This window comes from Choristoneura fumiferana, chromosome 25 (genome assembly GCF_025370935.1).
Source record: "Choristoneura fumiferana chromosome 25, NRCan_CFum_1, whole genome shotgun sequence".
NCBI classification, from domain to species: domain Eukaryota; kingdom Metazoa; phylum Arthropoda; class Insecta; order Lepidoptera; family Tortricidae; genus Choristoneura; species Choristoneura fumiferana.
The window spans coordinates 1761297-1774103 of NC_133496.1; the positions used below are offsets into that span (position 1 = coordinate 1761297).

A 12807-nucleotide genomic window follows, 5' to 3' on the forward strand; every position below is an offset into this window, starting at 1 on the left:
TATCTACGTATAAATTTACGAAAATAATTTGGTAAAGTAAGCACAGCACAATTCTAAATTTTGAATATAAGCTGCAAAGCAACAAACAGAACTAGACAGAATGTAGCATAAAACCTCCTTCTTTTTTTTAAGTCAATTCAATTCAAATTTAGGAAAAGTGGCTCCATCAATTTTTTGATGATTCTGCCAGTGTCGAGGTTGACAGAGACACGGTGGGTAGGTGGACGACTTGTTTGATAATCAGCCAGTTTTCGGTGGGATAACTACCAGTTACTATCTGAAATGAGGATACGATACACTAGGTTGAACTAAACAATAATTTTTTAAGTCAAACTCTAATTTTGTGTAAGTACCTAATAGTGTCACAAATCACGTGTTTTTTCTTTCTATCAAATTCTTTATACCGTTGCATTTTGTGATGAAAACAAAGAAATTGAAACTGTAAATGATTAATTTCTATGCGTCGCTTACCACGCCTCTTTATGCTTTCAACCCCTACCACCTACTCAACCCCTGCAGTTCCAGTAAGAGAAGTATACAAATAACATTGATTAAATCAGCGTAATATTGCTTTTTGCTGAGTTTTGTTTTTCACTAGTCACATGAGCTACCACTGCAAAAATCTCTAAGTTCCCGCTAGAAGTAGTTGAAGTGGCAGATAACAGGTTCGTGCTTGTAATAATTATGTTGGACATGTAAAATTTGTTTATTTATTTATTCTTCTACATAACTTATGTATAAGGTAATTATAATAAGTTATTATTTATAAAATTATTACTTATTAAATTATAATATTATTTTTTTCGGGTCTTGGATATTTAATATGTATTTATCATAAGGGTTAAATTATAATAGGTATAAGAACTACAAAACCAATTCTAAAAAATATTTATATGATATAAACTACACCCATGTTATTTCGAATGTGAGAAGATACCGTGGGCCGTAGGTAAGCGAAACCGCTACGGGCTAATACTACTAATATTATAAATCCTACTCATATTATAAATGCGAAAGTTTGTGCGTGTGTGTGTGTGTGTGTTTGTTACTCCTTCACGCTAAAACGGATGGACACATTTAGATGAAATTTGGTACGTAGATAGCTGGACGTCTGGAATGTCTTATTGGCTACTTTTTATCCCGATATTCCCACGGTATAGGGATAAAATCTTGAAAATGCTACCGCCGGGTTAGAATTGAAATTTGGGTAGTTGTTCTTAACACAACCACACCACATTGAAGACCACGATATCATTTTTGGGAATTCCCAGGGGAATTTTATAAAATCCCGGAATTTTAATTGTAACAACCAGATCGAATAGTTTACGCGTGCGGAGCCGCGGGTAAACTAGTGATAAATAAAACACATATATAGTTTAAGAAAAGGTTTTTATTGTCAAAGTTATTTTAAATTACACAAGATAACAGCAATAAATAGTTGAAACAGCTGCTTTTTACAAAATGGAATTTGACCTTAGATTTTTTATATACAACTACAACAAAGAACTGTTCTAAAGCAAAATAGATAAGGTAAGTTACTAAAAGATTATTGAGTGAGAGTTCAGGTTAAATACTGCTTTAGCTTTATGAGTCGAGTGTGCGTAGGTACCTTGTCAAGGGGCAATGACCCCGATTGAAGTATAACACATCAATTCAAAAATTATATATGATTAAGAAATCATTTAAGTTTAAACAAAAAAACTAAGTAATATTATTGTGTATAGTAATAATGCTCTTCTGAAGGCAATTGAAGTATTTTTACTTATTATCATTATTTATTGGTATAACATTCACAAATATTCCCAGTAGTTGTCTCAGTTTTAAACTGTTATGTAAAAAAATAGGTTCTTGCAGCAAAAATTGGTATTTGGAGCCACTGAAGAAGTATCCCCGCCAGGTCGAACATCAGCGTTCATTTTGGTTTTCCATACTCGATATTGAGCTAAGTACTAATTTCACTTTAAAATCAAATTATGTGCTGTAAAGAAGCAAAATCACAATATTCATATTAATTTTATTGTCCACGTCAATACGTTCTGAGCAATATCACGAAACATTTGTATAATATAAGGCTTATGTTTAACGAGTTATCAGATATTCAGTGAAATATAACGTCTACAAAACATTATGTACAGTCGAGTTCATAAAGTTATGAGCAAAAATATCTGAACACGACTATTGTCAACGGCGTAGAATCAGAATCAAACTTTTGCTCAGAAGTTTATGAACTCGACTGTACTGCTAAAAACATTCAGTGAGTGCCGAAATGAAAAAATCCTTTGAAAGTAATATTGTAACAATACTCTTTAAATCTGTTTATTCTAATTGTTACTGAAATTAAACTTCACTATTTTGTGTTTTGGTGGTCAGGTCACACCAAGGAGCTATATTATTGACTTATAATGGTAACATTTGAGGCAAATATGAGACTCAGGCGTAGGTACTTCAGGCACTTCACGCCTTGGATGACGCAACTCTGTACTGATCTGAAAACTTAAACCACCACAATACCATATGTGATGCAGATTATTTTGCTGGCTAGAATTTGGTAATCTTAGAAATAAATTTGGTATTTGAATACAATTTCAAGCGCAGCCATGACTAAAAGAGCTTGTACAGTCGATGTCAAAGACATCTTTACACATAAGAATCTTCTATACAAAAGTTTGAACATGAAGAATCAGCGAAAAGTTAGTGAAGTGTCGACATACTTAATCTTCGACATCTTTGATTTGTCCATATTTCAAATTTGGTATTCTGTAAAAAATCGTACTGTCCACCTGCCTCCAGTGATTTTAAAAATAAAATGAGCAATTTATATTTAAAAAAGAAACCAATAAAAAGAAACAATCACTATCAAAGAGAATAATTAGGTGTCGAAAAATATGTGAACAAGACCGGCCAAGTCGGTCAGGTCAGGGCAAGTGGTAGTATTTGTCCATGTTGTTTTTAGTGTAAGTTGCACCCAGTTACTTTAACCACTCTTGACATTGAGTTTGGTTAAAGTAACTTGGTACAAAGCGATTTGTGTATAAATCATTGGTGATCATTACAATAACTTGATGCAACTCACGGTTAGGGTACCGTGCATTAAAATTAAAATACGCATAGATAAGTAATGAAAAAAAATCTAACATTATTAATTTATAGTATATCACATTAAACGGTTTTCTTTTTGATTAGGTACAAATTTACAATTTGTGAATCGACCATTTGTGGAATCAATGTCTGGATGGAAAATATAATTTTTGACTCCAAAGTGAAGTGTCATTAAAGAAGAATAAATTGATACTTGTTAGTTAATAAGCTTGAGTTATGGATTCTGTTAAGTACGGTAACTTGACCGGTTTTTTGAGCATCAAGGTTGACACCAACCAACACTGATACCATGCCTCAGAGGTCTAAATATTGTCATGAACGAAAACAGTTTTTTAGAAATAACAAGAAAGTGAACGATAGAGAAACATCACATTTTGCATAATAATATTAAATTATTTTGTATTGCCTTAGGCTGAAATATATTCCCTTGATATTACTTATTAAATTGTGGTCTCGATGGTAGAACTTAAAACTGAAACCTAACTTTTTAACGTAATATTTAAATTGAGTCTAAAATAAAATTAACCCTTTTCTTCAGGCTGACGTGTAATAACTAAGCACCGTATTGCCGTAGTAACTTTAAAGACTTATTTCTGCACATGAGGCACAAAATCTTCACAATATAAAACACATGCCTTTGATTTTAATTGAAAACCATTGTTCGTATCATTTATGAATTTCCATTAACTACTTATTGTTAAAAATCTTACAATTAACAGAAATTTGTGCTCCAACAACTACGTCTACAAAGTGTAAAATTATTTATAATTACTCTCTAGTATTTATTGTTTTCAAATTACTTTACAATATGCATATTTGTATCTAGTAGGTAAAGGTTGATCTGAAAACCATTATCTAAATAGTGTTCTTCACATACAACATAAATAATTCTATTTTAGACATTACTGACGATTTAAAAATTTATTGTCAGATTAACATTCAGTACATCGAAAATTTCTAAATTTATTGATAAAATATTAGAAAGAACCTCTTAGGAAAAACAACTTTTACTGATTTGGTAACCTTGAATTTTAACTACAGCTAAACTACGTTCTGTCTTTGTGCCGATTATAATCTACGTTGGATGACTTAAACAAATTTTTACTTGTAAAAAACTCTATTAGAATGGTCGGAGGCCATCCAATAATGTAAAGTAAGTTATACATCTTACTTATATAAAAGATCTTTACAATTCATATAAAGATGTTGGAATGGAACAAGCAAATATCTCAAAATCTTTTTCTTTTTTTTTTAGGCGTTGTGATTCTTTCGTGCCATTGCAAAAAGTAAAAACACTGTTTATTTTCAATGTTTGAATGCACGTTTAATTACGTATTAGAGAATCTCCATTACTTTTAAAACGACAATGACACATGACAGTTTTATGCGATCTCTAGTATGTTCCTTGGATATTATTTGCCAAAATTTCTGTAATAACTAGTAGTAAATTAAATTAGAAGCTAGACTTAACAATTCATATTATTGTCCCATGTTCAGTTTTAGCAAATACAATACCTACTACGTACAAGCGTCATAAATATAAAATCTGTACGACAGTTATTAGTTTATTTTATTCAAAATATCCATCGATATTTGGAATATTCATAATTTTTAACATTTTTATTATTCTTAATACCTAATAGACGAAGCTTATTGTCACTCGTTTCCAGTATGTATTAATAACATGGTGCGAAGGTCCGGTAAAATTAAGTTCTCTTGTCAGTTATTTGATAAATATTATTCTTAATTCATTTTATAATAAAAAAACTTGTTAAATTATTGCTTTTGAAATTTTTTATTGTGTTTAAAAATTTCCAAAGGCTTAATTTGTGCATAACTGCCACAATCTTCATGAAAGTACGAAATATTATTATTGTCATACAATTATACTAGTATCCCTTCTAACAATAGTAGGTAGGTACTTAATAATAATAAAAGTATAGTCGATATACAAAAGTTTTAAAAATCTAATAATATTGTCAAGCATTATGGTATGCACCTAAAAATTATTTTAATTACTTATGTTTAGTTTTCAAGCCAAATTTTATTGTCAATGTTTCTAGTGTGGCATTTCATATTTAATATCATCTTTTTAATTGTCAAGCCAAAATCTTCCTCAATCAATTCCATAAAATGTAAATACATAGATTTATAACGTTTATTCTTAAAATACCTAATTAGATCAATGTAGATTTAGATATCATCTATACTTTGAAGCTAACTCGTAAAGGTAGATGCACAAAATGACATTTATAGTGATATGGAATTGATATAATGTTGATTGACATTATTTACCCAATTTTTAAACACCTGTACATAAATTCGTGCGAGCTCTGTTTTGTTTTGCCCAACAATTATATTATCACATGTCCAACAAATACATTCTTATGCTATTGCTGGAAATGTGATGTGCTGTTTTCAGCACATTCTCATTTAACAAAAAAAAAACATATTTTATCCCAGCGACGTTTGTTGTATCCCCAACAACCGATTTATATTAGCTCCTCATTTCTCCATCAAGATTATTATGTAGCGACAATCTTAAGAAACAACCAAAATCTGTCTCATTATACAGTCTTTTAAACAGAGCTCGCTATTTATTCTATGTATTCTTATCTCGACGCTATATTGCGGAGAACTGTCAATATGGTAAGTATTGCTGTCACTGTCGGTAGTAATACTGTTGCAGCATTGAAGTCAGCTGTTTGATCGCCCGGAAACGGCACTGACGTTCCCGGATCAACGACGTGTATCTTCCAGCCCAGATTGTTGTGTGTGTAGCACTTGAAAAAAATAGAACATTTTAAAATCTAAGGCATTTAAACTTTCCTTATTTTGGCCAAGGAATAGCAAGGACATTGTATTCAATCAGTACTCCCAAAAGAAAGATTGAAAAACCTGCCAAGAGCGTGTTGGACACGCCCGAAATAGGGTTCCGTAGCGTACGAAGAAATTAATTAATAATTCTCAAGAAAACTTAACCGTTATAGTTTTCCTTGTTAGTTTGATATACTTACTACCATCCTGATGGGGGAATGCTCGATTTCAATGAAAATTTGCACTTTAAAGTTGAATATTTTGCAAACACATCACTGAATCGAAAAATCATTTGAGTAAACCCAAAATGGTTTTAAAGACCTTATCCAACGATACTCCACCCACACTACAAGGTTGGATGAGAAAAAAATCACCCTCACTACGTCTATGGAACTCTAAAACAAAGTTTAAAATTGCAAGATATATTATCATATTTTACCTGGGAAACCCTGAGAATTATCAGATATCTGTTAAATTTGATTTATAGCAGCTTTGATATAATAAATACTTACCTGATAGTAGACTAAATCGGGCGTCTCCTGCGCCACGGTCCAGGTAAGAATGGCGGGTTCTCCCTCATTGCACTCGAGCTGCAGAGTTTTCATGTACGCTTCGAACGATTCTGATACGGCTGACATGTCGGTAGTCTTGTGTGTCCACTCACAGTAACGGCCCACTGCAGAAACAAAAATGTAATAGTTGGCGATGGTCAACTGTAGTTTACACGATCATAAAAGTTCTTCTAACCGAAAATTATATTATTACAAATGAACATTACCTATGTATCTCGTCCGTTATTTTTTAAATCTTTATTTAGGCACTAGCTGTCCGCGTTGTATTCGTTTAAAGCCAACCCGCGGGTACTATCCAATTTTCCGGGATAAAAACTATCCTCTATGTCCTTCCCCGGGACTCAAACTATCTGCATACCGAATTTCATCTAAATCGATTGAGCGGTTTAGACATGGTTGAGGAACAACATCCAAACATCTTTACACACTTTCACATTTATGATACTAGTAAGATTTTATACGCTCTCTTTTCTAGGATCTTGAGTTGTCTCCTTACCAAAATTCAAGACAGCGTCATGAGCGTAAAGATACAGAGTACAGATGTTGTGTTGTGAATAATACATTACCATCGTATTTTGTCGGAAAAGTTCGTATTCGTAGATTATTAAATAGATCCTTTCGTACTTATAATACGTAAAAAGTATGAGGGTAGTTTGATATGGACCTTCGAAAATTTAAGCCAAAATCAATCAAATAATATTGACGACAATAGATTACCAGCAGTAGGATACGGATATCCCTCGTTGTCAAAAGCAACACCGGCGAAAAGCCGCTGTTTGCGCTGGTCCTCCTCCTTCTTTTGACCGAAACCTCCCTCCGAAGAGTCGCTGATGTAGAACGGGTGGAACCTGAAATGTGAAAGCAATGTTAGCTTTTGTTTATTTGTAACTATACTTCGTTTTTTTAGCATTAAATAAATGGGTATAATCTTGAGGGGTATTTAAATTGAAAAACGTTTTTAAAAAACAGTTACTATTACTTATAATAGCAAAAGCATGAAAATGATCATATGTCCTTGCTAATTGTTACACATTTGCTGTGATTTATTTTTCAAAGGTTTTTTTCATTCAAAAGACGCATAAAGATCGCTTAACTTCTTTCTAATGCTTAAAAAAACGAAGTATAGCTGTTCCCCTTCAATACGTTTATGGCGCGCCCGCTACATCTTGACAATGTCTTGGGGTAACACCTTCCTGTGTCATTTTCTAAAGATGAAGCTTAATGCCTTTTATACTTTACATCTTATACAATTGTCTCGTGGATAATTGACTACAACTTGGCTTGATATAAAATGTAAAAAAATAATTAAGACCTGGCTGTATGGTTTGGCACCTTTTTCTATTTTCTAGCAGTTTAAAAAACTAAAACTACGCGATATACAACTTACTTGGCAGGATTGGTCCGATCCTCTCCCCCCTCGACAGTGAAGGTATACGTCTTTCCGCGCTCCACATAAATTTCCGGGATCAACTGGTCGTTGATGTACCACGCGATGCCCCACGATGGATGACCTGGTAAAGATAATTAATTGCTGCTTGCTGTTTGTATTCAGTTTAAACAAGGTTTGAGCTCTGTAAGAGCTGCCTTTCCTTTTCGTAATTTTTCGATTGTTTTACGGAAGTGACAGCTATTCTAGAACTCAAGCTATATTATCTGATATATAATGACCAATTCTGCGGCAATTACACTACTTCTTTCACATTAGCTCGACTAACGAACGTCGTCGACCACACTAACGCCAGCGGAAAGTAGTTCGCAAATCAAGTTACATTCCGGAAGAATGTATGGCAACATTTTATATTATTATTTTCTTAATTTATTTTTTCATTCTTAGGATTAGGTTTTTATAATAGTTATAAAAAGTAAAATACAGAAAAGTATATACAAAATAAAAATATTATAAAAACCTAACCTAGTTTGCCGCCGGTAACGGGGCAGGGCCCAAGCTACCGGTGGTCAGGGCCGCAGAGTGAGGAACCTCCGGACGATGCGTGCCGTGTCCAGAAGTACCGCCTTCTGTATCTGGCTCTTGATCCAGCCATCTAGCGAGAGTCTATTGAGATGTTGGTCAAGACTCTTCGCTATTAGACCGTTTGCCGAAACGATATTATTATTATTATTATTTACTCAGTTTAACCATTTTCGAATAATTAAACCTTAACAAGTCAGGCCAGGATTTGATTTGTCCAACTGTGGTTCGACTAACTAGGTACAGTGTTCTTAGACACTGTAATGTTGTGCTCACTACATGTTAGATACGGAGATCGACTTCATGTGATTGCCGCATAGATACTAAATAACTACAAGTACATGACACTATGAGCAAAAAAAAACACGTATGGAACGTCAACCATTATGGACGATATTACATAACAACATCGGTTAGCAGATACAGTCATTTAGTATCTTTGGGTACGAAACCCTATAACAAATAGGATGTGCGAATATAGAATGAATAGTTGTGTGTTGCCATACTAAAATTGTTTTTAAATTCACTTTTTTGTTAAAGTTGACTGACTATAAGTAGTACACGCATAATATACTTTTTAATTAAATTTAAGCACATATGTTGAAAGTAAGTACTTATTTCAAAATAATTAGAGGAAAAAAGGAAATCTACGAATAAAAGTCAGGATAAAAGGGTCAATAATAGTTACCATACGGCAAAAATCCTTTACTTATATCATTGTCTGCTTGTAAAAAAGATATACAGTGATGAGAAAAAATGTATTCTTAAGAATATAAGGAGTAGCAATGCAAAGAGGTCGGAAATATCATTGTAACTGTCACATTCTCGAACATAGCAATAATTTTGTATGAACAATTTGTGTCTTTCATTTTTTTCTGAGGAGGAGGCGGAAGTGTTAAAAGCACCGCGCCGTGTCGTGTCATAAAATATTATTATTACTCAATATTACCTATTACAAAAGTATGACACCGTGCAGTTTTCGAGACTTACTGCAATATTGTCTTACGTGCATTGGATTACGATATGTTAGTTTTTATTACTGGCAATGGTTCAGAAATAAATCATTTTGTGATAAAATAAATTTAAATGACGGATAATTATTACTGCACACAAAATTTGGGCAATCGCTAGAGAACCATCCGATTCGAAACTGGTTTCTTTCCTCTTTTTTTGCTACAAATAATTATGGACGTTTAAAAAAATTAACATTCATTATTTTATTTTAACACACACACACACACAATGGCACGAGGGTTGCGTGGAAAATTTTTTATAATTCGAAGTTTTTACGAATAGTTACTTATTAGGTCAAGTTATTGACCAAGGTTTGATCGAGGTTTGACCACAACCCTCCGATTGCGAAAATTGACCTTACAAAAATGCTTAATTATTCCGCCTCCTTTGTCATCTGTCTATAATAATACCTGCTAAATTAACAGTATATTGGATCTATGGTTGCTGATCATACCAGTGATGGGCGTGTACCCTCGGCGGCCACCGGCGGGCCCGATGCGGGCGGTGAAGTTGGTGAGGCCGGCCAGCACGCGCGGCGGCCACGGCGCCGGGCCCTCCGCGTCCAGCTCCGCCAGGCCCAAGCACGTGTTGTCATTCTAGAATAACGGAAGGATTACGTCATAAGAAATAAATCTAAATTTTGAAAATAAAAAAGCAATTCAATGGTGTGTGTAAAGTTCCCAGTCCGCACTGGACCCACGTGGGAACTACGGCCCAAACCCTCTCATCAGAGGAGGCCTGTGCCCAGCAGTGGGACGTATATAGGCTGGGATGATGATGATGATGAATAAAAATACAAATATTTTGTTCTACATACCTATACATAAAAAGGCCGTCAAGGGCATTTTTACGTGTAGCATTTTACACTAGCAGCGAACATTTTTAACGCGAGCGTTTTCAAATAGATTCCGTAAAAGGTCGATTAATTACTTTGTAATATTTGGAAATGAAATTTCGAGTTGTTACATAAAAAATACTTTTACGCTGTGTGAAGAGCCGTCCAAATTTCGGGATTTTACATCCACCGTAGATAAAAGAAGCAGTCTACCTATTTATTATTCCGAGATCTTGCTATCAACATACCAAATCTATTCAGCCGTTTTAGAGTAAACAAGCAATCAATACACTTGTAAAGTTTCACATTTATAATATTAGTTGTATTACCTGAGCACCAAAGTCCAGCTGAACGTCATTCCTAGTGGTGTCCATGAAGGAATGTGCGTTGGCCTCATAGCGCGAGTTGAGAGGTCCGAAGGCAGCGATCACCGACTGAGACCGCGACGTGAGCACCTCCTTGTCCTTCTGAGACTCTTTGGCGGCTAGTGGTCGGCGGTACGTGATGGTTGTCACACCGTTCTTCTGTTGACCTGATACTGGAACACACGGATTATTTTTAACTAGCTTACGCCGACGTCAAAGAATCAAAAATTACAGCTGTCTAGCGCTGATAGTCTCTGAGCAAAGCCGCGGACGGACAGACAGACCGACAGACAGATGTGAAATAAACCCGGATAACTCACGTCATAAATCAAGTTTAGCTGGACTAATCCGTAGCCCTTCCTCCAGGAGCACACACCACGGCAGCGGCTGCAATATGCGCACTGCGCGCCATCGCTTTTCTTGAGCAAGTGCTCCGGACGAAGGGTCACCAAATTAGCTCGGAACACGTCGAACGAAACGCGATTCAAAACGTGAGCTATCCGTGCTTATTACACTATCAAATATTTAATAGTTACCAAGTGCCCAAGATAAGGGAATTGATATACTTTTAAGTTTTAATACGTCGCGCACGGGCTCTTTGTTTCACGGGTCTGAAATTGTTGAAGATACTTACCTAGAACAGCGTCGTTGCTGCCTCCCAGCCGCAGGTCGGGGCACACTCCGCGCTCGCCGTCGCACTGTGCCAAGTGCGTTATGGTGTAGTCCGCTACTCGGGGCTGTTTAATCCTGGAGAGTTGATTTTGTTTAAGTAATAGTACCTAGGCGACCGAGCTTTGCTCGGGCTAAAACTCGTTAATAAGCGTTTTCCCAGAGATAAGACCAAAGTAGATCGATTTGTCATCCCCGAAAACCCCGATGTATCAAATTTCATCGAAAACTTTGGAGTCGTTTCCGAAATCCCCGAAATATATACAAGAATGGCGCGTTTAAAGGTATAAAGTATAGATTTAATTTTATTTGTGAAAAAAATGGCACAATATAAAAAATTAAGGAAAATAAAACAAACTAAACTTTAGTCAGAAAATATGCCAGTGTTAAATATTTCATTTAACCCTTTACCAGGCCCCTTAGAACTAGCGTGTCTTCATACGTACTTTATATACTGTTACAACCGTATTTAACGCCTTGTAAAAAATGTATTTACGAAAGTCGGAGATATTCCTTTAAACCAGAAATAAAAATGTGGGTTACGGTTATCCCATCGCCTGTCTAAGTAATTAACTGTCATACTCGATTTTGTCTTATTATATTCTTGATCAGGCGAAGGGATATATTCCTCCCACATCTTATTCTTCAGGGAAAGTCTTTAAAAGGAGATTTTACAGCTAGGTACATGAATTCGCTCTAAGTTGAACACAAAAACAGCTTTATTACTTACGGGAGTTTTTATGACACGACAAGACAATTTACCGGGCCATGGGAAGAATAGCTCCCGCACAGTTAAACTCTAATAAGGCCATGGGATAATGTCAACCCACATCCTAATTTTGGTCATACACAAAAATGCATGAATATTTAGCAATGTTTAAGATTACATTACCTTTCAACACTCAAAATCTATAAAATATCAAAAAATTGTTCGATCTATGTACTTCTGTTTCATAGAAATTAAGGAAAGTGTTCCAATTTCTCCGTAGTTTACTGAAATTAGAGTTCAAGTGAATCTAAACGGCTGCCAAAGATATATTACGCGATTAAGAAGCGTGTTGTGAATGAAGATAATAAAATACTATTTTCAGGGATCGACAAAATATTTTGTAAGAGGTTTGGAGTTAAAACCTGACTACGGTAGCCGATATAAGATGTGGGAGGAATATATCCCTTCGCCTGGTAAAGGGTTAATATTATATGATATTGCGTGTCCCATCTTGTGTCTTGCATCACGCGTGATTGTGGTCAAACACAAGCCTATTTCTATATAAAAAAGAATTATGGAAACAGCGTTTGAATATGCCTATAATATATTTCTTACTGAGATACGGAAGGCTATTCTATTCGAACCTTTGCCAGATAATTTTAGTTTTAACCTAATAAAAAAAAACTTACGCATGCGCATTACGAACGCGCCATTTTTGTAAAAATTTGCGTTTTGTTTTTATTTTTCAATTTTGTGTT

The 12807-nt window shown here is 34.8% G+C and overlaps 1 protein-coding gene across 4 annotated transcripts in view; it reads right to left on the bottom strand.

Annotated features, from left to right (window-relative positions):
* Positions 1 to 1368: 1368 nt before the first annotated feature.
* The window catches only part of LOC141442470 (protein Skeletor, isoforms B/C), a 58053-nt gene continuing 46614 nt past the window's right edge, over positions 1369 to 12807 (bottom strand). For 2 of the 4 annotated variants that reach the window (XM_074107481.1, XM_074107480.1), the window contains 8 exons: positions 11306 to 11418; positions 10636 to 10844; positions 9926 to 10067; positions 9146 to 9178; positions 7876 to 7999; positions 7206 to 7336; positions 6429 to 6592; positions 1369 to 5882 (listed from right to left, as the gene is read on the bottom strand). In XM_074107481.1, the coding sequence (XP_073963582.1) occupies positions 5712 to 5882; positions 6429 to 6592; positions 7206 to 7336; positions 7876 to 7999; positions 9146 to 9178; positions 9926 to 10067; positions 10636 to 10844; positions 11306 to 11418 (1087 nt within the window). In that variant the 3' untranslated portion in view covers positions 1369 to 5711. The remainder of the gene's footprint in view (positions 5883 to 6428; positions 6593 to 7205; positions 7337 to 7875; positions 8000 to 9145; positions 9179 to 9925; positions 10068 to 10635; positions 10845 to 11305; positions 11419 to 12807) is intronic. The other 2 variants (XM_074107483.1, XM_074107482.1) reach the window with 1 other exon arrangement.